Source organism: Aulonocara stuartgranti (assembly GCF_965226115.1).
Source record: "Aulonocara stuartgranti genome assembly, chromosome: 7".
Classification (NCBI taxonomy): domain Eukaryota; kingdom Metazoa; phylum Chordata; class Actinopteri; order Cichliformes; family Cichlidae; genus Aulonocara; species Aulonocara stuartgranti.
In genome coordinates, this window is record NC_138945.1 from 34,389,595 (window position 1) to 34,416,133 (window position 26,539).

The 26,539-nt window shown below is 38.6% G+C and overlaps 1 protein-coding gene across 3 annotated transcripts in view; it reads right to left on the minus strand.

Annotated features, from left to right (window-relative positions):
- Positions 1-2,172: 2,172 nt before the first annotated feature.
- Positions 2,173-26,539, minus strand: part of LOC309711352 (uncharacterized protein) — a 113,141-nt gene continuing 88,774 nt past the window's right edge. For all 3 annotated transcript variants that reach the window (XM_082541619.1, XM_082541618.1, XM_082541620.1), the window contains 30 exons: positions 26,249-26,356; positions 26,045-26,098; positions 25,891-25,944; positions 25,014-25,067; positions 23,856-23,963; positions 22,846-22,899; positions 22,636-22,743; positions 22,328-22,381; positions 22,072-22,125; positions 20,132-20,185; positions 19,981-20,034; positions 19,408-19,515; positions 19,189-19,242; positions 19,036-19,089; positions 18,831-18,884; positions 17,804-17,857; positions 17,478-17,531; positions 17,334-17,387; positions 17,126-17,179; positions 16,906-16,959; positions 16,573-16,626; positions 16,386-16,439; positions 15,799-15,816; positions 15,466-15,519; positions 15,026-15,088; positions 14,575-14,740; positions 11,638-11,747; positions 10,704-10,784; positions 9,239-9,421; positions 2,173-6,695 (listed from right to left, as the gene is read on the minus strand). In XM_082541619.1, the coding sequence (XP_082397745.1) occupies positions 6,546-6,695; positions 9,239-9,421; positions 10,704-10,784; positions 11,638-11,747; positions 14,575-14,740; positions 15,026-15,088; positions 15,466-15,519; positions 15,799-15,816; positions 16,386-16,439; positions 16,573-16,626; positions 16,906-16,959; positions 17,126-17,179; positions 17,334-17,387; positions 17,478-17,531; positions 17,804-17,857; positions 18,831-18,884; positions 19,036-19,089; positions 19,189-19,242; positions 19,408-19,515; positions 19,981-20,034; positions 20,132-20,185; positions 22,072-22,125; positions 22,328-22,381; positions 22,636-22,743; positions 22,846-22,899; positions 23,856-23,963; positions 25,014-25,067; positions 25,891-25,944; positions 26,045-26,098; positions 26,249-26,356 (2,229 nt within the window). In that variant the 3' untranslated portion in view covers positions 2,173-6,545. The remainder of the gene's footprint in view (positions 6,696-9,238; positions 9,422-10,703; positions 10,785-11,637; positions 11,748-14,574; positions 14,741-15,025; positions 15,089-15,465; positions 15,520-15,798; positions 15,817-16,385; positions 16,440-16,572; positions 16,627-16,905; positions 16,960-17,125; positions 17,180-17,333; positions 17,388-17,477; positions 17,532-17,803; positions 17,858-18,830; positions 18,885-19,035; positions 19,090-19,188; positions 19,243-19,407; positions 19,516-19,980; positions 20,035-20,131; positions 20,186-22,071; positions 22,126-22,327; positions 22,382-22,635; positions 22,744-22,845; positions 22,900-23,855; positions 23,964-25,013; positions 25,068-25,890; positions 25,945-26,044; positions 26,099-26,248; positions 26,357-26,539) is intronic.

The window sequence follows — 26,539 nt, forward strand, 5'->3', positions numbered from 1 at the left end:
AAAAATGTCAGCGTCATAATTAGATCTTCTAAAAAATGACTCCAAATTTAATCATTTATTAAGAAATAAATAAAGCAGGGGAACTTCAGTACCACATTATATGAACGCATCCACTATATACATTCTAAAATAATAAAAAGAAATTATTTCACATGCCACTGCTCATCTGTTACTGTCAGTTTTATGAGCAGTTTTCATGATAGAGACCTTGATTTTGAGATATTTATAATATCTTTTTCTTTATTTTTTGTGAACTTGTTTTGTATATTTAATTTTCTGTGACTTAAAGTGCAATGCCTTATCCAGTATGATCTTTCTCTGAATTTTTCAATTTATTAACTTGAAATTTCAAGTTATTGTCTCACTTTGGAGTTTGAGTTACAAGGCCATAACTTGAAATTTTAACCCTTTAAGGTCCACACTAAGAAAAGAGCAATGGAACAATTTTTTTTGTTTACATTTCTTATTGACTTGGGTGAGTAATAACCACAATCAAATTTTTTTTCAATAGACCCTATAGTTTTTAAAGTATTCATTCCATCAAAGGAAAGTATTATATCAAACAACAAAATACATTTTTTTTTTAAATCTGCAACTGTGAAAAATGTGCAGCAGCACAAAATACTCACATTCAGGCTACTTCTGATTGAATGCTACTGTGCAAAATAATTTTTGTTTTTAAAAAAACAAAACAAAAACTGTGCAAATCAAGAACATCTACTGGTTTTGGTCGTTGGGGTCTTAGGGTGTAGCATTTATTCTGTGGTCATGGAGAGCTGAATCATGGTTGTCCAACTGTAGATGCTGGCTTGTTAACTTGGTTCAGACACAGCCAGGCACAAACCTTTTGAGAGCCATCGGTTTCTGGTCCACTAGGGCACAGTCCCTCTTGTAGACCAGGAATTCAAGTCAAGGATGTATCCGAACAGTGGCATATGCCATCTCCTTAACTTGTGACTTATAACTTGTCTTATACAGGTGTTATAGCATATCAGAAAGCTCAGTTCCTCCCATATGCTAATTATATACAGGGATGAGTGATGGGCATCAAATGGTGAGCTTTGCATTGGACTCTTTGCTCCACCGTTTGACCAATGAAAGAGGCATTTTACTGCAATCAGACCTTCATCAGACCTGTAATCACAGGCTCCATGGCCCTTCTTCATCAGGTCTTTGTCTGCCATCAGGGGAGCTCCACCGGTGCAGTTTGGTCATACAGTACCAATGCACCTGACACCCAAGGACATGTGCAAGTTCTGGACCAAGCTGAAACTTGTGAAGACCTCAGTTTCTTTTATGGGTTTGCATAGTGATTTCTACAACTTTGGCCCCTTAGAGGTAGCTTCTGTTCCTTTTCACTGAGGGGAGCATTGAAGAATGTAGATCCCCCTTGATACAGCAGCAAGTCGTGGATGATGCCAGATGAACTTGCTTGGCAGAACAATTTAAAGCCCCACTCATCTAGTTTGTTAGCAATATACTGGTGGAGAGTGCCAGCCCCGTTGGCTTCATATGAAACCATGACCTCAAACACACTGTGGTTGAAGGTGGATGATATCATGAGACTCCGCTCACAAATCTGCCACAGGAGCATGTGACTTTTAACTGCTTAGCGTCCATATAGTACTAGTTAAACATGAAATTATAATTTTGACAGCTTAATAATATTAATTTACCAGCTACTATAATTTGGTCAAACGGTAATTAGTTGTGATATTTTTGATTTCCACATGTTACTCTTGATTTTTACCATATTTACTAATATTAACTCAGAAAGTTACAAAAATTACTTACTGAGGAAATTATTTCAGCATATTCTTGCTGTGCTAACATGTAATTTATCAACAGCAATGGATAAATAAAATGGGTCCAGTGGGCTGATTTTATGGCAAATAATCAATTTTAATAACATTTAGGTTATGTTAGGATTAGCACCACAAAGTGACAAATCAACTGTTTGGTTGAGCACAAAAATTATTAAACATTTAATTTCACTTTTTTAATGCTGTCAAGTCAGATACGTTTGTTTAGTAAGTCCTCTAACACTCTCATATATCAAAGAATTATAGCTTCCTACCTTAGTTTCATCAAAAACACTCAAAATATGTTGGATGGTTTTCACTGACCAAATAATTCCAAAACTTACAATAATAAAATTGAACTGAGACAATATTTGGTTATGTATATGTATTTTTTTTAATTCAGCTGACACACTTTGAACAAGTTGATGGAGGGATCACACAAGTTAGATGCCCAGCATTTTGTTTCATATTTTTAAGAGTGATAATTTTACAAAACAAGCAAAGTAAGAATGATCAGTCTCAGCCAGCTAAGGCAATCATATAAAATGCTATTATAAAATCTAAATACAAAAAAGAAAATATTACATATTTAACACAAAGCCAGAATGAAACAAATGTGACTGAGATGTTTAATTGTAATTCATCTGGTTGACTTCTGGCTCTCTGGTTCCCGGCAGACTTTGGTTTGAGAATGGTGTTTTTTTTAGTTCTCCAGTTGGACTGATGTTGTTTGGGCTCTCACCACCAACTCCCTGACATCTTACTCTCCGTGCACACTTTGCAGCACACTGCTCATCACTCACAGCTGACCGACTCTGGGACACAAGCACAAATTCTGTAGAGTAGCTATGAGATTTTCCTCCTGCCACTGGACCCAAGCACTTTGCAGACTGAATAAGGAATAAATTCAGGTAAACAGAAATTTCTCAAAGCTAAGTGGGTAATTTTGTTTAACAGTGAGTCAAAGAATCTTAGCAGGGTCAGGGTACTACTCTACTACTGGTTATATGTGTTTAGTCTCACTTTTTGGTTTGCATAACACTTCTCACATTGTTGAATGTCACATTTCCCATGTTAAAAGGGTAAAAACTCTGATGTAGGACTACATGTGTGGGGGAGAAGGATATGAAACATTTATTTAAAATGTGACAGATTGTCAGATTCCAGCAGTTTTTTGTCCAAGACATTAAAGAAAATGGAGGAAAACAGTGTTGTGATATTTTGATACCATGGTAGCATTTACAGGATATTGTTTTATAGTGATATTATACAGGAAAACTGTTACTCAATAAGGCCCATTTACTAGTTGTTTTTCTCTTTCTCTGTGACCCAAGAATTAATGTGTAAGAATCACAGGCTGGTACCTCAAGGTCGAAAATACCACAGAGATCACTTCCTTACTCCCATCCTCCCTTCTTTATCTCTTAGAAAAAGGCTTGTTAAAGGCCAGGTGGTTTGTTTCAGAATTCACTAATGAAAGAACTCTGTATTCTATGTCTAGGAGTGTATTTCGCTGGGATAATCATAAATTGTAGCTGAACTGATAAACTATACAAAGGATACTTCTTTGCTCAGAGGGCAGGAAGACGCTTCCTTATTTGGTCTGTACCGGTTTGAACTGAGAATCTGCTGACACACGAACCTTTTTCCTCTATATAAACTGTTGTATGATGAATAAACCTTTGAGTTGGTTTGGGAAGGCAACCTGAAGCAGTCTGTGTTTCCTTGTTCTCCCAAGCTACTCCCGACGTCGTAACTAACCTGCTGAACGGCATACCTGAGTGTTACTTTGAATAATTTTGAATCTTATAGGGTAAAGACAAAACTCTGCTTATAGGTGCCCACGCCTCGGAGGAAAACCCGATCCACGGATGACCCGGGACGGAGATTTCTTTCAAACAGTAAGTTAGATAATCAGGATATTTCTAGACCTAGTGTGGATTAAATTTTTTTAAATTAAATGGTAATTTCTTAAAAAAAAAAAAGGAAAAAAGGTCTACGGGTTAGAGAGAGCTGTAAATGCTTAGATTACGTTTTGTTTTGTTTTTCTTTTACTTATACTGGATCTGTGATGTCAAAGACAGAATAAATATTAATATGGTCATTTTTGAGTCAAAGCTCTGGATGTGAGCACTGAAGACCCACCCACTTGCTGTCAGAACATTCTGTTTGCAAGGGACAGCCAATCACAACAAAGCTGGCTTAAAGGGAAAGGAATCAAAACAGTCTGTTTGAGGCTGCACAAAGGATCAGTGTCAGGTAAATAAGGATTTTTTTCCAACTGTGAATCATGCAAAGCTGCTGTCGTAAAGCACATGAATTACAAATATGGAGCTGGAAACCAGTATTAACTTTAATACGGCTGGTAATCTCTATATGAATATATAGAATGTACCAAGGGATTGGTACTGAAAGCTCTGGTTTCCACTTGTAGTTGCATTGACCAGTCATATCTTTGCAGGCTTTCATTGCATGCAGTCTATGTGATGGTAAACTGTATTGGATTATTACCCACTTTTGTCTGACAATTTAGTTTTTTTTTTTCCTGTATGGTTTCCAAGGTGTAACCCAATTCAAAATGTACTACTAATTTGTTTATTTACTTAATTATCTACTTAGTTATTGGATGCGGAAACATCTTCTCAAAATTTAATGGTCGTGGTAGTGAAACCTATGATGCATGGTTTGGAGATGGTGGCACTGACAGAAAGACAGATGACAGAAGGCAGATTTCAGGATTTGAGGATGTTAAGATTTTTGCCGGGATGGACGTGATTAGAAATGAGTACATCAGAAAGATAGCTCAGGTTGAGCGGTTTGGAGACAAAGTTAGAGAGGTGAGGCTGAGATGATTTGGACATGTGAAAAGGAGGGACACTGGACAAAGGATGTTGAAGATGCTCCTGAAGGCAGGAGGAAAAGAAGTTGACCTCAGTGGAGGTTCATGGATATAGTGGAGGAGGACATGCAGAGGGTTGCTGTGACAGGAGAGCTAGAGATGGAGGAAGATGATCCACTGGGGTGACACCTAAGCAGCCAAAAGAAGAACTGTCATTACACCAATCATGCTTTTCTCTAAACTGAAGTGGAATTCTGTTAGAAAAAAAACTTTGAGGAATTACCTGAGACATACGGGCGCTACAATTTTTATGCCACCATGATACTATGCACAACCACAAATGAATCTGGAGTTAATAATTACTTTTTCCCCAGCTATTTTCAGCTGTGGAGAAATACACATTTGTCCAAGATTTTTAAGGTTTTGGTTTCCTAAAATTTAAAAACTTCTATATTAGCGTCCAAAAACATTTATCTATCTTTATTTTCTATTTGAAATTGTATCCGTTCTGTAAATTATTCTACTTCAGTAATGATGCAAATAGATTAACAGTCACTTGTAGCGACTGCCAATGGATCACAAGCCACACAGCGTTGCCGCCACAAGTCAGAAAAGCCACCAGCATCGCTAAAGGGCCACATTTGAGATGAGATGAGATAGCCTTTATTTGTCAGTTGCAGGTCTTTTGCCCACAACAGAGATGACATTTCACTGGCTGGCTGGCCAACTCACCCCATACGGCTGTGCTGAGTGAGGATTTCCCCCTTGTAGCCGAGAGCTTTGCTGGATGAGCATGTGGACCAAAACTGTGTGTTGCTTATATGCAAAGTTATGCATATTAAACTCTTGAATAAAATGCATTTCACAGATATTGTTTTGAGAGATATTTGCAGGCAGTGATCATAAACATGGGAAATATTAGAAAGTCTGGTTGTTTCTTGGCTGTTTCTGTGCACAGCCATGATACTTGGTCTTTTCTCGTGCTGCATCACATTTAGTTCTCTGGTGAGTATCTCTAGCTACAAGATGAGGGGTGGACAATCACATATTATGTTTTCATTTACCATTAGCAAATCACTGTTGGATTATGTGTATTTATCCAATGTTTGAAATCAAGATTTTCTAGGTTTGGTTTAAAGGCCAAACTACAAAACTGGACAACAGAGTGGCAACATCGGATTCAGTGCCAACATGTGTAGTCATACCTGAGACAAATTTAAAGAAAGGAAACAAAAAAAAACATAGCAACATTAAACATTGAAAACAATAAACAATAATTTGTATTTCAAGAGATGAAGACAGTTGGTCTTGTTGACAACAGACAGGTAAAATCAAGTAACATAACTGTCCCTTTCTATTGGTTTTTGTATTAAATAAATGGTGGTCTTTTGAATAAAATTAGCACCTTGAGAAAAATGACACCTAGGTTCACTTACAGTACTAGAACAGTGGATTTACAGTGAGAGCTTTACAGGCCTATGGGACACCAGAAGCCGTGTCCCTGTAAAGAACACATTGTTATAGACATCAGTGAGGACAGTCTGACGTTTTATATATACAGTGAGCAAGCTGTAACACTATCCCTGCACAACTGCATAACAAAAAACAAAACACTGTATAAAGGATGCTTGTAAAAAAAAAACTAAAAAAAAAACATACACTTAAATTATTTAATGTCTCTGTAAACGAAATTGCCTTCTCCGTGAAAAAAAGCCTGGGGGCACTATTGGCCTCAAAGATTCAGTCATACAAAGTCACTGAACTTGAGGGATAAAATCCTCCAACACTAGAGGATAAAGAAGCAAAAACTTCACAGACTGGAAGGTTCCACTTGTCCATGATTTAAAGAGAGTTTGTGTCCTGGACCTGAGAGTCTTCCGGGATGGTACAGTTTTCTCCCACCTCTAGCTGAAACACACAGGTCCAACAGTGAGGCCAAACTGGTATGTCGCGTTTCCTCCTCCCATTAGTGCCACGTCTCTCAGAGGAAGGAGATGGAGGTCCTCAAACTCCAGCACAGACTCCCGAGGACCAGACTCCATCTCCTCTCCAGGCTGATGAACCAAAAATAGATTACATTTGAACATTTACAGTAGTAAACCCTAAGTAGAGATCAGCTTTAGATAAGTTTCTCTTTCTCTTGAATTGAATATACATAAATGGTATACATACATACATAAACTCTCTCTGTTAAGATCAAAGAAACAAGCATAACTGCGAGAGTGCAACCCCCCACCCACACAGCTCAGTCTCGGACCAATATTTACTTTTAAGGGAATAGTATTGAAATGCACTTTTATTGCATTAAAAAGTGCAGCCTTTTCTTATCTTCCCAGTTGAAACCCATTACCTGATATCATTTTGAATATAAATATTTTTTTACTATTTTTATTTATGTGAATATATTATATTTGTAGCATTCTTTTAATTGTTTAGTAAAATTCACTTAAATGTTTAGTCATAAATATTAAGTGAAAAAAAGGTTTTGATCAGGAAGTTTACTTTGTTTTAAAAAAAAAAAAAAAACCCAAAGTAAATCTTATTCAGGGTCATTGTACATGTATTCAAACTGTTGTGTTTTTAAATGATTATAACCTGTAATTGTAATGTACAGAACAAAGTCATGATAAAATATTGCGATATTTAGAATCCTCATATATCATTCTCTATACGCCTACATGTTGACAATATAAACAATGACTGTAAGAAACAGTTTTAAAATACTTGATATAGCGTTATTATCACTTTGGCCTTTTAGGTCAACCAATTGACCTTGAGGTCAAATGTGACATAATAATTGAAATCTTTACATGGTACTTTCTATATGTTGACACACCACAACTGTAAGAATCATAGTTTCTAAGTTATTAAACCTTTTGCCAAGTTTCAACCAATAAATCATTAAGTTGACCTTGAAGGTTGTAAGCGCGTCTTTTAACTGGAACTGGCAGGTTTGAGTCTATTACTCCAGTTCTTTCCGACCTGCACTGGCTCCCTATTAAATTTCGTATTGATTTTAAAATCTTACTGCTCACTTTTAAAATCATAAGTAACACCACGCCCAGCTATCTTACGGATCTCCTCAGCTGTTATATCCCTGGGAGAGCGCTTAGATCAGCAGGCCAAATGCTCCTGGTGCGACCTAGATCTCGGCTCAAGACCAGAGGTGACCGCGCATTCGCCGCTGTCGCACCCTACCTCTGGAATAACCTCCCTCTAGCTCAGTGGTTCTTAACCTTTTTGGAGGTACCGAACCCCACCAGTTTCATACGCGCATTCACTGAACCCCTCTTTAGTGAAAAATAAAATACGATTTTTTTCGAATTCAAGACATACATATGTTTCTTAATGGTGCACAAAATGAGCCATGCATGTCGCAGCGGAGGCTCTGCTGAACCCCTGAGACCGACTCACCGAACCCCTAGGGTTCGATCGAACCCAGGTTAAGAACCACTGCTCTAGCTATTCGGGTGTCTGATTCAATTCAATCTTTTAAATCTCGATTAAAAACTTATTTGTTTAGCCTTGCTTTCCCCGCCTCCTAGAGCCCGCATTTTTGGTGTACTGTAAGTTATCTTTTTCGCTTTATTAATAATGTTTTAACCTTCAGCCTTTCGGGTTGTGCCTACTATGCCTGGTGTATTATTGGTTAGTTATGTCACCCGCCTGTTAGTATATTTTATTTGTATTTGTATTTATTATTGCTCTAACTCGTTCTGTGAAGCACTTTGGCATACCTGTGGTTTTTTAAATGTGCTATATAAATGAAATTGTATTGTAAGCCAATTTTGAACGGATGACCCCACTGTACACTTGAATAAAGTTGTATCAGAATTTATTTAAAACTTTTAAAGGTATTGTGTTTACACACAGAGTGACAGAATGACATGTACGCATAAACAGGACCAAAAAATACAGCTTCAGTACGACTGCAGTAACCAAACTCCTATTTGTGAAGGTTTTTTGGAATTTCTGTCTCAAATCTGTGATGCTTTGGCTGTACTTTAAATCTAATTAGCTAATACGCAGATCGATACAGATTTTTTGCCAATTCATCACAGTTAATCACTGTGTTCTCACAAACAGATTGCATTTAATTGCCAACTTGACCCCATTCAGTCACAAACTGATAGCAGACTGACACATTTATGCCATTTTACATGAAACTACTTTTCTTCTTTTTTCTTTGTTTAATAAGCAAGTCCTGATTTTTGAAAACTGTATGTATTTTTTGCACATTGAGCTCCACAAACCACATGCCATTTACTTACATATAAAACATTCAGGATCTTCAGTACAGTACACAGTATTTTATTTTTTGTTTTGTATAAAGGTGGTATCTTCAAATATCTTCACTCCTCTTACAGATAACTACTACATTTATACAGATGCCAGATATTTTTCTCACTTTTTAATAATTTTTTTTTATTTTGGGCCTTTGGGAATTCCTTCCAAACTATCTTGGATTAACAGAGCTTTATGTCCTTCTACACCCTGCCCATGTTGAGTTAATCTGTCCAACCTTTTGCAAATCTGGCAAAAAGGAGGTGAAAAAAAGTCAAATAGGAAGATATTTTTCAGTAGTTCTGTTACATACCACACAATCTTGAACTGCTCCAAGGTAACTTTGTGTCCTTGAGTCAGTGAGGAATTTGACATCTCGGTAGGCCGGGCCCAGTCTGTGTCCTGGGTGGCAGGAGTAGGTAACCTTCTGTACAGCTGTGCCACTGTGCAATCTCAGAAAGCGCATCTGGACCACATTAGCACCTTGATAATAAAACTATAAAAACATATTAGAGTTATCAGAAATGCTTTATTATAAATCAGGCCAAAGACACTAAATAGAAGGAAAACTGAAAAAAAAATACATTAATTATATGTGTGGTAATATAAATGCATTATTATTATTGTTATCATCTCCTGTTTTCTTTGTGTAATGTGAGGTGTTTCCAGCTGTTTAGCCTATTTTAGATCATTATTTTGGTTTCTAACCATATTTACAAGCTCAAGTGGAACCTGCAGTCCCAGCTCCAGGAGGCGACTGTTTCAGCAAATCAAGTTCGATGAACTCAATGTATATGTGTCCAGTAACAACTGAATATCAGTGTTTTAGAGGGTGTTTTATTTACTCAAGCATAAAATACATTTTTATTTAACAAAAAGAAAGGCATCAAATGATCTTTGATGGCAACAAATGTCTTCAGAAGGCTGACTCTGGCCCCAGGGCCTTATTTTTGATATCCATGCTTTAGACTTTAGCTCTTCTCCCAGTGTTTCATCCTCTTGTGTCTTTTCCCTTGTATTTAGTCCAGTCATGTCTGTGTTTTCCCCATTTAGTTATCTCACTTCCTGTTTGTTGTTGGGAGGTTGTGGTTCCTTGTTTGTTGTCTAGAGTTTTGTTTCTTTTATCTCGTCTGCTTTGATTCTGTTTAGCTGTGTCTCGTTTTCCTCTATTTTCTATTTCCAGTCCCCCGGTCACCCTTTTAGAAATATGTAGTTGCCGTCTATATATACAGCAGAGCATCAGTTGATGTTTTTTGCCTTGTGTTTCCCAGCTTCAGTGGCATTTTCCCTAGCGTTTATTCCCAGTTTAGGTTTCTGTAAGTAGCCTTTTTTAGTTCCCTTTTGTATTTTTGTGTTTCATCTTTTGTATTTTGGTCAACAGTCCAAATAAATGGCTCATTTTTTGTTTAACTCTGTCAGTCTGTGAGTGTGCATTTGGATCCTCATCTCCACTACATATACATGACACCATGTCATTAGCAGTGTCTCTTTTCCCTGTTCTGATGCTTGGTTTGAACTTTAGCAGGTCGTCTTGACCATGTCTACATGCATTAAGCTGCTGCCACATGATTGGCTAATTAGATATTTGTGTTAACAAGCAGTTGAACATGTTTACCTAATAATGTGAGAGTACATTTTCCCCACTTTAGAAACTTTTGCCTATTTTGTTCATCTAGCCAACTTTATAAATGTAACACCAAGAACTTCTTGCCTAGCAGAACCCAGGCCCTAGAATTAATGTTTAATTTTGGCAGTGCCACCCAGAGGTATTCACTCACCTGAAATCCCTGATTCAGCTTGCTGAGCCACTGAAAAGATCCTTCCTCGGAAAAGTCCTCCATCCACGCTTTCGTTGGCAGCTGTAGGCAGATGAAAAGAAGGCACAATTTCGTTTTCAGACTGTTGCTAATGAAATCCTGAATTACCATGCTGCTCAGACATGACTAAAGCAGTATTCGACTCATGCTAACCGAAACCAATTCACATTTCTCTTTGGTTGAGTGAGTCAATTATTTATGTAGGCTGGACTATATTAGAGTAGATAGGGTGAAAGGTGAGTGTGTTTTGTGGTTTTAAACAGACTGAACCAACCATGAAACCAGGAAAACACAATACAATGAGAATAATAATAGTTTCTGTCCTTTACATGACCTGATACCCTTCAGATGAATATAAAGTAATTTAGCCATGCATTGCTTCATTCCTTCCTGCAACCAGACAACTTAGTTTTCTTCATGCATACCTCTGACTGATGCAAACAGATTAAATTTGAAACATTTAATAAATGAGGGGTGACATGCAAATTCAGTTAAATACATTTTATCTAATATATTTGATGTAGCTCATTGAATTTAGTTTTATATAAGAGACAAGAAATTTTGGAATTGTCAAATCTGATCATTTCTAGGGTACAGAAGATCTCAGCATTGAAATTAGCGAATCAAACATTTTTAAGTGCTTATTACTACGTTATTCCCACTCATAGCTTCATAACTGTTCACACTTAAGTTGAAAAAAGGAGAAAAAGTGTAAAAGTGCAAAAGAAATTTCCTGTTTAGAGACAAAGATACAGATTCAAGTTAAAGTCACTACTGCAGAAGCATGAGGTGAATGACGATTCACCTACAATACAAATACATTAAATGATAGTGGCCATGTCCTTGATTCAGAGGTACAATTTCCTGCAGACTTTCTCTGCTGATGTCTTTATACCTGAGAGTCTTGAGGATGAAGGCAGGTCTGTTTTGATGTGGAAGAGAAGCTGCAGTAAGCCAGCAGGGCATCGGCAGGACTGCCCTGGTTGGGGTCAATGTAATACATTCCTGTACAGAAAGGTTAGCAGGAAATGAATGAGAAACCCAGGGATCAAAGTATTACAGTATGCTCCATGCTGACAGTAAAAGCAGTAAAATACAGGGAGCACAAGAACTTCAACATGCTGGCCTGTAAAAGGAAAGCATTAAAGAGGCTGGAGTGTAAAAATATGTCTTCTGTGAACTATTAATATCCCCGTGGCAACAAGCAACAGGATTGCTGACGATCTGCAAATTTGGATCTTTGATAGTCAAATAGAATTACCCATATTCATTATCATTTATATACAAATATACCTTAATATATGTACCAACATATACAGTGGGGCAAAAAAGTATTTAGTCAGCCACCGATTGTGCAAGTTCCCCCACTTAAAATGATGACAGAGGTCAGTAATTTGCACCAGAGGTACACTTCAACTGTGAGAGACAGAATGTGAAAAAAAAAATCCATGAATCCACATGGTAGGATTTGTAAAGAATTTATTCGTAAATCAGGGTGGAAAATAAGTATTTGGTCACCTCAAACAAGGAAAATCTCTGGCTCTCACAGACCTGTAACGTCTTCTGTAAGAAGCTTTTCTGTCCCCCACTCATTACCTGTATGAATGGCACCTGTTTGAACTCATCATCTGTATAAAAGACACCTGTCCACAGCCTCAAACAGTCAGACTCCAAACTCCGCCATGGCCAAGACCAAAGAGCTTTCGAAGGACACCAGGAAAAGTATTGTAGACCTGCACCAGACTGGGAAGAGTGAATCTACAATAGGCAAGCAGCTTGGTGTGAAAAAATCAACTGTGGGAGCAATCATCAGAAAATGGAAGACATACAAGACCACTGATAATCTCCCTCGATCTGGGGCTCCACGCAAGATCTCATCCCGTGGGGTCAAAATGATCATGAGAACGGTGAGCAAAGATCCCAGAACCACACGGGGGGACCTGGTGAATGACCTGCAGAGAGCTGGGACCAAAGTAACAAAGGTCACCATCAGTAACACACTACAACGGCAGGGAATCAAATCCCGCAGTGCCAGACGTGTTCCGCTGCTGAAGCCAGTGCATGTCCAGGCCCGTCTGAAGTTTGCCAGAGAGCACATGGATGATACAGCAGAGGATTGGGAGAATGTCATGTGGTCAGATGAAACCAAACTAGAACTTTTTGGTATAAACTCAACTCGTCGTGTTTGGAGGAAGAAGAATACTGAGTTGCATCCCAAGAACACCATACCTACTGTGAAGCATGGGGGTGGAAACATCATGCTATGGGGCTGTTTTTCTGCCAAGGGGACAGGACGACTGATCCGTGTTAAGGACAGAATGAATGGGGCCATGTATCGTGAGATTTTGAGCCAAAACCTCCTTCCATCAGTGAGAACTTTGAAGATGAAACGAGGCTGGGTCTTCCAACATGACAATGATCCAAAACACACCGCCCGGGCAACAAAGGAGTGGCTCCGTAAGAAGCATTTGAAAGTCCTGGAGTGGCCTAGCCAGTCTCCAGACCTCAACCCCATAGAAAATCTGTGGCGGGAGTTGAAAGTCCGTGTTGCTCGGTGACAGCCCCAAAACATCACTGCTCTCGAGAAGATCTGCATGGAGGAATGGGCCAAAATAGCAGCTACTGTGTGTGCAAACCTGGTAAAGACCTATAGTAAACGTTTGACCTCTGTTATTGCCAACAAAGGTTATGTTACAAAGTATTGAGTTGTATTTTTGTTATTGACCAAATACTTATTTTCCACCCTGATTTACGAATAAATTCTTTACAAATCCTACCATGTGGATTCATGGATTTTTTTTTCACATTCTGTCTCTCACAGTTGAAGTGTACCTCTGGTGCAAATTACTGACCTCTGTCATCATTTTAGGTGGGGGAACTTGCACAATCGGTGGCTGACTAAATACTTTTTTGCACCACTGTACAGTATGTATGTATTTGTCAATATATTATATGCTGATAAAATAGATAAAATAAAGTTAATAATCTCTTCAAAGGGAAAAAAGTCATAAATGGAAAATAACATTTATTTTAAAACAAAGCATTTTTCTATATACACAATGCTGCTGGGAAAAGAATTCATGCATTTTACTGGGTGATGTTATTTGAAACAAACTGATTTTGAAACTTGATATCAGCACTTAGGGACTCTTAGCAAAGTGGCAGTAAAGCATAAACAGCAAGACAAGAATTTAAATCTACCATCTGTGTTAAATGAGCCTAAATAAATGCAAACATTTCACAAGGCTACTTACCCTCCATGCTTCGGAGGTAGGTGAAGTACAGGGGTAATGTTAAAAACCAAAGCACTTCAACTGGTTTTGCTCTAATAACAATATGTATGTATAAATAGTATAAATAGGTTTAATCCATAATCTTAAGCAGCTTATCCAACTATGAGCACAGGGAGCCTATCAGAGCTGACCTTGGGAAAGAGGTGGAGGTGAACCTAATAGATTCTGCTTGTTGATTATATGACTCAAATTATTTTAGAAGTACTGAAACAGATGGACGCTTTGTTGTAAGGTGAAGTTCTGGTTTAGATGGCCTAAACCACACGCTGAACCACACTACACAGAGAATATACAGGTCAATCATCTACAAAGCCTCACTTTAGCTTTTACTCAAAACCAAATAAGAGAAAAATAAACTAATCTTTTTTCATTTCTCCTCTGAAATGTATTCTATTCTGTAAATCTATTCTATTATAGCACAAAGCTGTAATGGAGCAGGAGACACTCATTTAACCCTTTTTTTACTCCATCTAGCTTGGGGATCGTTCACAATCGTTCAGTGTTGCTTTAGTGTTTACTTTAAAGTTTCAGTAACTGACCACTGCTGTATTCAGGGTGACAGAGCCAGAGCTCCAGACAGGTAGTAGCTGGATGCTCTTTGCTGCCATCAGGAGGATCCAAAAGCAGCCGAAGCTCCTCCTGAAGAGTATCCAGCAACGTCTGGATCAGAAGGTAGTTGGGCTTATCTGACATGTACATGAGGTCCTGGATATGGGAAGACAATGAGGAGAATATGATTCGGCCAAGTTTAATGTTTAGAGCCCATGTAAATTTAATGAAAAATAATGATTTTGATATGAAGGGGTTTTTAAAAAATTCTTATTTCTTTATATCTCTATATCTTTAATTTCTGTCTTTCTTTTTTAAACACATACTGTTTCCAGTTGTTGGAAAGAAATGTTTTTTAATGTGCAATTTTAATCGAATATTTCGTAACAGAAAACAACAATTCCAACATATAATTGGCAATACAGTTTAGAAACTACTTGCCTTGAGCTGAGACAAGGTCATGTTCAGTGACTTTCCGGGAAGTCCGGGAATGCCAGGTGGACCCTAAAACACAAGATTAATCTTCAAATGACTAAACCGAAACTATTATAAACTAGCCAAAATAGATAAAAAGTATTATATCAATCATTTGACATAACTGGGAATAATTCTGTTATAATATCTTAGTATAATGTAATTCAGGGTAATTAGAATTAAACTGTACACCCTTGTTTGGGTTTTGTTTCAAGCTTTCCAAACAAGCTTTGCTAACCCATGAGAGCAAATTTGGGGCAAACACAGTTTCTACTCCACCCAGATCAGATGAAGTAGGAAAGATGGGAACGCCCTGCACCCAGGTATTGCAACAGACAGAAAACTGTTTGCATTGTTAGAGCAAACATGATAACCTAGTGTTTTTTACCCATCTGTTGTAGACTTACCGGCAGCCCCTTCCTGCCAGGTGGACCAGGCAGACCTTGGTAGCCTTTCAATCCCTGCAGGGAGAATTATATATAATAGCAACAATATAACAATACAATTCCGTACTCTTCCACATGGCAATATCAAACTGTTAATTATCACATACACCGATAAGGAAATAAAGACTGCTGCATGATCACATTAGACTGCCAACTTCCAAGTGTGACATCTTTATGATTATGTGAGTCACTTAAAAAAGGGGGAACAGGCCATTTTCTTCACAGAGTGGTGAGTAAGAGCTGAAGAGTGTTTGATATAGAAGAACAAGAGAGCTGGAGGTGATGATTTCATACCTTTAATCCAAACAAACCCTGCAAGAACAGAGGACAGGGGAAGAAAAGGGCATTAGTGTGATTTTTCAGTATGAAGTGCATTTATCGACTTCCGACTGCTTTTATCAGCTGCATTAAGAGCCTGTCACCTGTACCCTTGCTGATTTTATAATCTTAGTCAATGGACATTTTTTTTTCTTAAGACACAGTGGGTTGAACAGTTATAAAGTGCTTCTGAATGATGATTGATTTCACAGGCTGGTAGCTGAAGAACAGGGTAGGCTAACAGACAGCAGTCTGCCTTTATGCAGAAATTGCAGCGGTTATTATAAAACAATAACATTTGTCTTCATTTTTCAGACATACCCTGGCAAAAAGTGTCTGAGCAAAACATGTGAAATTCTTGAATTGAAAACATAAAATATTGAAAAAGTCCAAGATATATCTTCCTGACTAAACTTTGCATATCAGAGGGGGGAAAATGACAAACAGAAAAAGAAAAATACAACAGTTAAAGAGGGCTGAAAAATGTATCATGAATAAAAGATGTTGCATAAGCTTGCCATACTCAAAAGTATATTAAAGATTTAGAGAGAGATAATACTTACAGGCAATCCTGGCATCCCTGACATGCCCCTGGGCCCTGGCAGACCAATGTTTCCCTAAGACAACATCAGTATAGTGAGAAACATAAACATCTGTCAATCTTTAACATCATTTAAACACAGTTACACATGGGAAAATTCAAGGCTTTAAACCCGAGAGCTAACAATGCTGCAGTCTTTTTTTGTGTACCTGTTCCCCTTTTGGACCCTCTGGACCAGGCAATCCAACAGGACCACGGATACCCTAAAAAAAGGAAAATCCCAAAGCAGCAGTGATGTAATGTTTCTAGTGTTTTTAATGGCCCCAGTAAATAAAAACCAGAACCACCTGGATGAGCGTTCTTTGATCAGAATGAACCACTATGTGAATCCCATTTGGCATTTGTCTTCCTTTTGTTATTTTCCAAATTATCTTGATATATCCAAACATATTAAACAGTCATTTACATCCCACAAAAGACTACAACTTAAATGATCCTGTTTGTTTTGTTTACGACTGTTTAAATCTGTTAACTGCTCCTACCTTCATGCCATCAACTCCAGGTAGTCCAGGCAGTCCCATGTCTCCTTTGTCACCCTAAGAAGATATGAAACATATGTTAACAGACAGGATGAAAGACACTTTGAAAGACCTTTAGAAAGCCTGAATAAGTAGTTGGAAGCAAAACATAAAGAACTAAGGGATGACCCAAGACTTTTGAACAGTACTGTAGTCGGTCTTAGTTATCTTTTTACTTGTTTACCTTTTCACCCCTTTGACCTTGATCACCTGACTCTCCACGTAAGCCGGGGATTCCCTTGGTAAAGAACACAAAAACACATCACATAAAAATAAACGCATTCTATTTGTTAAAATCATCCATTTGTCTCCAACTCACTGAATGTGGTAGACCAATGAAGAAGCAATTTCAACAATGATGTATGGATGGGTAGGTGCACAAATTCACTTACAATGAGTCCTGACCATCCAGGGAGCCCCACCGGTCCTGTGTCTCCCTTTTCACCCTAAACAATAAAGCACAGTCTACTGTTAGGTCATATCTCATATTTAAACCAACTGTAGGGGTTACACAAAGCATATAGTTGTGTTCCCACCTTTGGTCCTCTCTCTCCCCTGGGCCCTCTGACTCCAGCCTTTCCCCTTTTTCCCTGAGGATGAATACGCCATGATAAAAAAAGAAAAGTAATAATATTGATAATATAGAGATCATCTTAGCTTCATCACAACTGTGGACTCACTGTTACATCCTTAAAGCTAGTTCCAGTCACTTTGTATACAGTGGATACTCTTCTCAACATAACTCCCAGAGAATTTGTTCCTCCTCCCACAGTCACACGGGGAATATTTTGCTTGTTAGCGTGTAAATGACTAAACTATGGCGCTACATCCTTACATTACATAAACCTTTCGTTGACCTTACCCTCCTTCCAACATGACCCCTCTTCCCTGGTGAACCAGTCTTGCCTTCTTCTCCCTGTGGAGCAAAACACAAAGTGGGAAAGTTATTTGAAAAGTAAAAGCCAAGAATTCACATTTTGGACAGAGAGGACAGATGGTTTTAAAGAGGAGTGAAAGAAGCCATCTATGTCCACTGTGAGCGACCATCTTTGAGCAGAGGCGGTGGCTTACGACACCAACTGTCTACCATCTATAATCCAGTTTTGAGATCCCTTCCCAGATGCCTTAACGCCCACTCACACCCTGGGCCATCTGACCTCAGTAAATCACATGATAAGGTGGGGCCAGGTTTCACAATGAGCTCACCCGAAACCCTGGCTGATTGTGACCCACACCTGTTTTCACACCTTGGCTCATGTGATTAGGTAGAGGATCATCAGGGGGTCCTTTGTCCCTCTTTGGGGGGAAACTCCCACTGGGTTTAAATCTGGGACTCTCCACCATTTGACCCTTAGAACTGAAGAAGCTTCTCGGATGAGAGGTGAAACGTCTTCAAGCAACTTAAAGAAGTCCAGACGCTTTTTTCTTTCCAAGCTCCTTAGACTACGATGACCTGGATGACTGAGAACCTTCACAGACACAAAAGCCAAGAATGTATATACACTCAAATATATGGCACCCAAAGGTGACAGTAAAGAAGATATAGGCATTTTGTCCATTTTTATGAGGAATCATAAGAATAGGCAAATGTCTCATGAAACTTGTTGCGCATTACTTTAAAGCTGAAAGGTGATTATAGGCATTCCAGGTTACTACCCTGTCATGTGACTCTTGCTGGAATCATCATTTTTTTGCCCATAGTTGCTTAAGTTATCAAATGTCATTCATCTTCTGTGTTCTGTGGTCACCATATTGCTGCAAAATGCTTCCCGTGTGGGTGCAGCTGAATATTGCATTTTGTGCAACACATTAGTAGGGCCTCTTTAGTGTTTTGTGCACTTGTTGCTAGCTGAGATAGATTAGATAGATAAGATAGATGATAATTGTACCTTCTCCCCCTTCATGCCCTGTTTGCCTTCAGGTCCCGGTCTTCCTTGAACTCCCTGCAAGGACAATTTTTTTTTTCTCATTAGCGGCTTTCTTTCAGGCACACAAACACATCGTGTGTACACTCTGTAACCAGGAACAGTAATTTTAAACAAGCTGGCATGTTTTCATCATCTATAGTGACTTTATGCTTTAAACTGCACTCACAGGAACACCTATAGGACCTGGGAGGCCCTGGGGTCCCACCTCTCCAGGAGGCCCCTAAAGAAAAGAGAAGATAGAAAGAGAAGTTACAAAGTCAGGGCTGTTAAGCAGGAAAAGTGCAGTCTTTACAATTCAAAATAGTGGTTTGGTTTTCACCTCTAACCCCGGCAGAGCCTCAGGACCCTGAATTCCTGGAAGACCATCATCGCCCTGCACAAGTGATCAATATTAATATGAGGATGTTTTTAAGAGGTCATATATTATAGACAGATGCAGTTTTTAGATTTAATGTTATTATTAAGATGGCAACGCACAATTATATTTTAATAAATGTTATACAGTGGAGTATACATATAAGACCTAAATCAAACTAACCGGCTCCCCTGGTGGGCCTGGAGGTCCTGGCTCTCCCTTGAGTCCCAGTTCCCCAGGCTCTCCTTTACTTCCCTCGTGTCCCTTTGGTCCTGCATGTCCTACTGGACCCTGCAGGAGTCACAAATGTGGTACAAGTCTTGTGACATATTAGTAACATCTTTGATTTTTCCTTGCCCTTCAAATCTGATTACATTTAACATAAGATAACATAAGAGAATGTGATTTTGAAGTAGAATGCTTCTGTATAATCCTGTATACAATTAGATGCCAGGTAAAGTAAAGAACTGTGCTGAGTACACCTCTTGTACACAGTACATCTTGTACACCTGCAGGTACTTCAGTGGTCAAAGGCGTTTATTAAATTACTTTGGCGATTATTTATTTTAAAGATCGTAATAAAAATTTTGACTGTTGTAGTATTCTGCTCGACCTTTCTTTAAATTACTTGAAAATAAAGTTCTGACTCAAACACTTAACTGACTGATGTTTGCTGGGATAGAACAGAAAGTAGCACAATGCTGAAATATTAGTTTGAAACTTTGAAACAACTTTCTGATACTAGCAGGCACTTACAGGTGGTCCGAGCCTCCCAGGATCTCCTCTGACACCACGTGACCCCATTATCCCCTAGAAACATGAGAAAGAGAAAGTAAATTTAATTTTACATATATATATGTTCTACACACTAAGTTAAAAAAAATATTAAAAGGAATAAAAAGTTTACCTGAGGGCCTGCTGAACCCGGCGGTCCAGTAATTCCTACGGGCCCATGCTCGCCCTAGAGAGACATGGATGAAGACCTTTTCAAATCACTGCTTAAGTATTTCTTTAAACAGAGCTCTGCAGGTTCTGGGCCCTATACCAGAAATACGTTCAGCATACCCAGGGTAGCTTTCTGTTATCTGGATTCACTTCACTGATCAGGATACAGGATCACATTTAGCTGGTTATCAATGTGCTAATTTAACTCGGGGTTTCCCCAGTTCACATGAAAGGGGTGGTGTTGGCAGCATACGACCAATCTAAACAGGACTTTCAGAGATCATGTGACTGTTCTTCCATAGAAAATGATCCCTATGAGTGTCACCTACTCATCAAATGGTGATTATTAAAAATCTATAAAGAATGGTAAATGGCCTGCATTTGTATAGTGCTTTACTTAGTCCCTAAGGACCCCAAAGCGCTTTGCACTACATTCAGTCAGTATGTGCCGGACACTGGCGCCACCGGGCCCTCTGACCACCACCAGTAGGCAAAAACATAAACGGTATAGCAGTAAAAGCCACCACTGTTGTAAAAAAAAAAAAAAAAAAAAAAGACGAGATGAATTTTGCAGCAAATCATTTATTTGGATTAAACTGGATTGATTTAAACATAAATCCTTCGTAGGGTGGTCATAGAAGGAACTAAATATTATAGTGCCCTATAAAAGGTTAAATGGTGTCCGCAGCCTGATGAAGGAGACTTATAAAAGAGATGTAGGAAAAAAAATAAGGACTAAAGTTGCATTTAAGAATCTATATTTATTACTGATGCTCATCAGCTAAAATCCTCATAGTAAAGGCCTCTGTACTGTAAATAAAGAATATGTTGATTAAAAAAAACAGGTCAGTTTTTTCCTTGTAAGGAAAAGGTCCTCTCAGCCAACCATGTACGAAGCAGAAATTATCATTCATTCATTAAACTATGACTGTCAGCCTAAAAAAAAAAAAAGGAAGAGCCAAAGCACATTAAAGCTGAGGATTCTACTGACTTTAAGGTTACTTGTGGAAAAACAGGGGTGGCCCTATAGATGTATTTATTATTTAACAGCAATTTTCAGTTGTGCTGCTCAGAGGCAGCTGATGTTGAAAAAATCTTCAACGTCTGTACTCAGGCACTAGATGTGTGCTGTGGGAGTGTCCACATGAACAGCGCACAAGCCCACCCCTTGGCACGCTTAACCATTCCAAAACTCAACATTACTCAAATAAACTGAATTTTGGGGTGAAATGTACTGAGGCAGTGTATAGATAGCATGTTGTGAGTAAACCTACCCTGCCCTGTTTGGGCTGAAAAGAACATGAGCTGTAAATTCAGAAAGAACATATTGTGTAAATTGTGACTGACTCATTGATGCAGCATGTATATATGTTCCTCTAGTGCCAGGTCTCTTTCCCCTTGTTGTCCTTAGTCTCTTTCCATGTTTGTGTGTCCAGGTACGAGGCCTCATTCCCTCCAGCAGACTACTGATCATTCACACCTGCCCTTCAGTAACTCTACTGAGCAGCTATGCATCTAAGCTGGCTTTTCCTACCAAAGTGATAACGGCGTTCATCAAGCTGCTAGACTATTGGGTTTGAGCCTCAGATTATCCCTGACTGATGAAACGAGTCTGCCTACAGCTATTGCCTAACTCCTGCCTGCCAGTGCAGACCATCTTCTTTATTACGACTCGTCCATTAACCCCGCATCACAGTAAAAATAAACCAATTGAAGTGTCTTTCTGAGTCTGAGCCTCCTTTTAGGCTTGACTTCATTGTGCATAATGAAAAGCACTTCAAAAGTTTGCTGAAACGTCGTGAAAAAACATTCTTAGAGGGCACGCTTAAAATTCTTATTTGGAATTATGTACTATATAAATCTTAACAGCACTGTGACTCTTATGAGAAACCGTTTTGTTACCTTCTCTCCCTGAGGTCCATCGGGACCTGGACGTCCTGGAGGACCTATCATTCCCTGAAATGAGAAAAGAATCACAGCACAATAAAGCTGCACATTAACATCAGTTTGCAATCTGCAGAGTTGTGAGGGAAAAAGCCAACTGTGTGTCATTAAATATCAGTCACAGCTATAAACTATTCAATACAGGTTAATTCAAAAAGCACTCTAAGCAGCATATCAAAAGCATCAATACTCTACATTCTGGTATTCAACTCACCAGTAACCCAGGCAGGCCCACAGGGCCTAGTTCACCCATCAGTCCTGGTTCACCCTGTTCAAGAGGAAGACATCAGTTTCCAATGATTTTAATAAATCTGAATGAAGTTCTTTGTTTAATTTACAGTGATAGATCTTAGATAATCTATCCTTTGTATCACCCTTTTGCATTTCAGTGCTCTTAAAAATTGCTCTAATAAATCTCACTGTTGGTGTTTTGAAATTGAACAAGCTTGAAGGAAATGTGGGTAGTGTTACTAAAATGTAACATCCAACTTCCACCGAACTGTTGAGTACACATATTCTCACCATCAGTCCCAAGTGGCCCTTCTCCCCCTTTGGACCTCTGTCACCATTTTCTCCGAGGGGTCCCCAGGGACCCTCTCGACCAGACAAACCAAGAGGTCCCAGCTCACCCTGCACACATTAACAACAACATGACCGGTAGTGCAAACATCACCCAGAGAGAACTCGCCTGCTTGTTCAATATATTGTATTTTTAACTAAACTGAAGCTTACCTTCTCCCCCTTGGGCCCAGGATCTCCAACTTCACCGGGAAGTCCAACATCCCCCTGAAGAAGATGAGGGAACAGAAGTTACTTAATGGTTCAGTCATCAAGGAAGCCTACAGTGAGGTAAAACCAACATATTTTCCTTCTTCATAAGGCAATGTTTTACATGTAATAAAGAATCAGATCTGTCAGAAAACTCATGTTTGAGAAGATTATACGGTTAGTTTGGCCTACAGCTTTCAAGCACGACTTCTCGCAAATAGTTATGAGGACATGAGGAGGTATAGGGAAATATCCCCCGAGCCCAACAGCCGGGTTGGTGGAAGGGTTAAAACATGAAGATAGGAGATTTTTCTCTGCTTAAATAGACCATCAAACTGGAAGGAGAGTGAGGTTTGAGTGGGAAACAGTTCGAGCTGGCTGAACTAGATATCAGGCTTCACTTTGTTAAAAAACAATAACGCTGTTGTATTGCAGACAACAAAAAGATTATTAAAAGATACTTATCTTGCCACATCCTGTTTTGTTTGTGGTGCTTTCAGGGTTAATGTAGATTTAAAAAGATGTCATTGTTGACATGATTACAAAAACTACAAGCCACACGGTCTCTCTCTGCTCTTTCATAAAATCAAGACTTCAAAACCTTAAAAATGTGAAATAGGTACTGTCATTACCACAGTATCAGGAAAATGGAATTCCACATTTTATGTACCACAAATGGGGGTTTAATGCTTTTCAAACCAATTTTATACTTTAAAAACAAAACAAAACAAAGGACCTCAAATACCTTCAGATTTTCAGCTGAGAGTAATTTAATTCTACCAATAATTAAAAGCACATCTGTTGCACAACAATACACTCTGGACAGGATGCTTGTAGAATTCTATAAAGGAAACGGGGTTCTGGAAAAAAAGAATCACCACCGGTACAACAACTCTGTTATTTAAGAGACAGCAGCTGGACATGTGTTTCAACACCTGAAATAATTTAAGTAAACAAAAGATAATTGTACTTACCTCTTTACCGACTGGTCCAGATGGTCCTTGTAGGCCTTTTCCCCCCTGAGGTCCCCTCTCTCCTGGTGGCCCTTTAGAACCAGGTCTCCCACAAGGTCCTAAATCCCCCTGTCAAACAGGAAAGTGTAGGAAAGTCAGATATCAGGCTTTTGGAGGCTAAAAAGTTGTTAGTTATCAAACGTTTGTACCCTTGCAGACTGTTCTAAATCACTAAACAAAGTCTCCTTGGCTTCATGAGGTCCAAAAGAAAAAGTAGTTTAATGACTTCCACATTTAAGGTTCCTGTACCCAGACCAGACTGTTCCATTTTCTTAAAGTTGCTCAGCATGGAGCATTTAATGAACAGGCGCTGAGTATTGCTGCAGCTACAGAGGTGTCACATTTATTGTGAATTTAATTTCTGTTGCAATAAAAGAATTAAAGAAAATGTTCATCTGTGCCACTGATTAATACAAGGCACAGTGGTCCCTCGTTTATGGTGGGAGTTACGTTCCAAAAATAACACGCAATAGGTGAAATCTGCGAAGTAGCCAACTTAATTTTTTACAATTATTACAGATGTTTTAAGGCTGTAAAACTCCTCACTACACACTTTATACACTTTTCTCAGACAGACATGAACATTTTCACACTTTTCTCTCTTGCTTAAACACTCTCAAAGTTCAAACCTTCATAGAAAAATAAGTGCAGTATTATAGAATGGAAAAAAAAGGCACCCGCAGGTGATGGCGTTTCATCGACATTTTTGTGTTTGTCGGGGAGAAAACAAACATACAGTGCAGCACTTCAGAGTCACACTGCTACCAATCGAAGATTTATGTAAATTTGACAAGCTGAACGCATTCTGTACTGTACAGGGGACAAGGCACGAAATTGATTGACAATGGTCTACAGCCAATCAGGACGCAGAACACAATGCGCTGTAAAGAAAAAAAAAACATTGAAAACTGCACACACACACAGCGAGGCTGCGAAACGTGAACCACGTTAAAGCGAGGGACCACTGTAACTTACAATTCTGATTGGACAGAAGTGTTTTTCAAGTCTGACTCTGACATTGTTATGAGAATAAAGACATTTTATTTCAAGTGTTTCCTCAATAATGGAGTCCAAGGTTTATAATTTCGGGTATACAACTTTGGTCCTGTTACCACTGACCTGGTCTCCTTTCCTTCCAAGTGGGCCCTCGATTCCTGTGTGGCCAGGAGGACCCTGATGAAAAATGTGAAAACTGCTTTATAGAACAGCAAAACTTTAAATTCTAATAGAAAAAACTAATTGGTGGCAAAAAAAAAGGGAGCAATTAAAAAAGCCAATTAAAAATAATATTTTCTTTATGAACATTAAACAGGGCCTTAATCACACCATAGTTTATGTTCAAAGTATGGAACAATTACAATAAGGGTTGTATTGTAGGCTCTGTCATTATGGCTACTCAAGCATGAACCATGAATGTGACTTAGTGTTTAATTAATCAGTGTACATTTTATATAATAATATATAATATAAAAGCTAGTTCTCTTTCATGGAGCTTGCCATGGTGCACTGCCAAGTTATTCCAACAAAATGGACCAACAAAACAACGGCAGCTTAAAGTTGTGACGTTGCAAGAGAAATTTGAGAACGCTAATTTTACTGTACTTATTACAAGCACAAAGCAAAAACAAAATCGTTGCTGGTGACCGCACAAAACATTGTAACCTTTTCTGGACTGAAAATCTCTCTGCTAATCAAAAATACATTTTCTTTTTAACAAAACAGAATATCTGTCTCAAGTTATCTCATCAATGGATATTATGGTGACTCAACACAGTCACAGGCAAAGAAAATTGAGCTCAAATCTTACTACCAGGTGTCAATAATTCCTACACACTTTCTTTAAATCTAATATACAGAATAAGGAAAAAGTTCATAAGATTAGATAAAAGTGCCTTAAGTATTGATCAGCTGGCTTCAGAGGCCCAGCAGTTAGGAGAGGTAAGTGAAGAAATCAGATCTAAGAAGTTTTAATTGCTTCACAACAAAATCCACCAACCTGCTGTCCTTGTCGTCCCATGGGGCCTGCTTCTCCAGGTGATCCAGGTAAACCCTGGAAGTTTCAGTGTTTGAACATTAATGAAGGCAGAAATAAGAGATTGTCATTATAAAACATTTACATTACATAATTGTTGAAGTTTACTGTAATTTACCTTAGGTCCTCTTTTCCCCGGTTCCCCTGATAATCCATCAGCACCCTGCGGACCCTGATCAGATCCAACAGACATGCACGTCAGCTTTTATGCACTCTTGTGATGATTCAGTAGATTTTACATGTATTGAAAAACAAATAACATGGACATTTATCTCTCCATGCAACATGAGGTAACAGCAGTCGATGGTAGGTACCCACTCACTGGGATTCCTGCCTGCCCCTGTGGTCCCTGAGGTCCTGGAGGCCCTTTGCTTCCCATTGGTCCTGGTTTTCCAATTGCCCCATCAGGACCTGGTAGACCTGGAGGACCCTTAAAAATGACAGAAAAAAGAATACAAATTGAAACTTTTTCAATTAGGTTATTTTTTTAAAGTCTAATATAAAAACAATCACTATTTTGCTCACTGATTATTTTTTTCATTAATTTGGAGTAAACACTTCCTGAAGCACATCCTGTGATTTAATCACAACACATTTTTTCTCTTTAATGTGT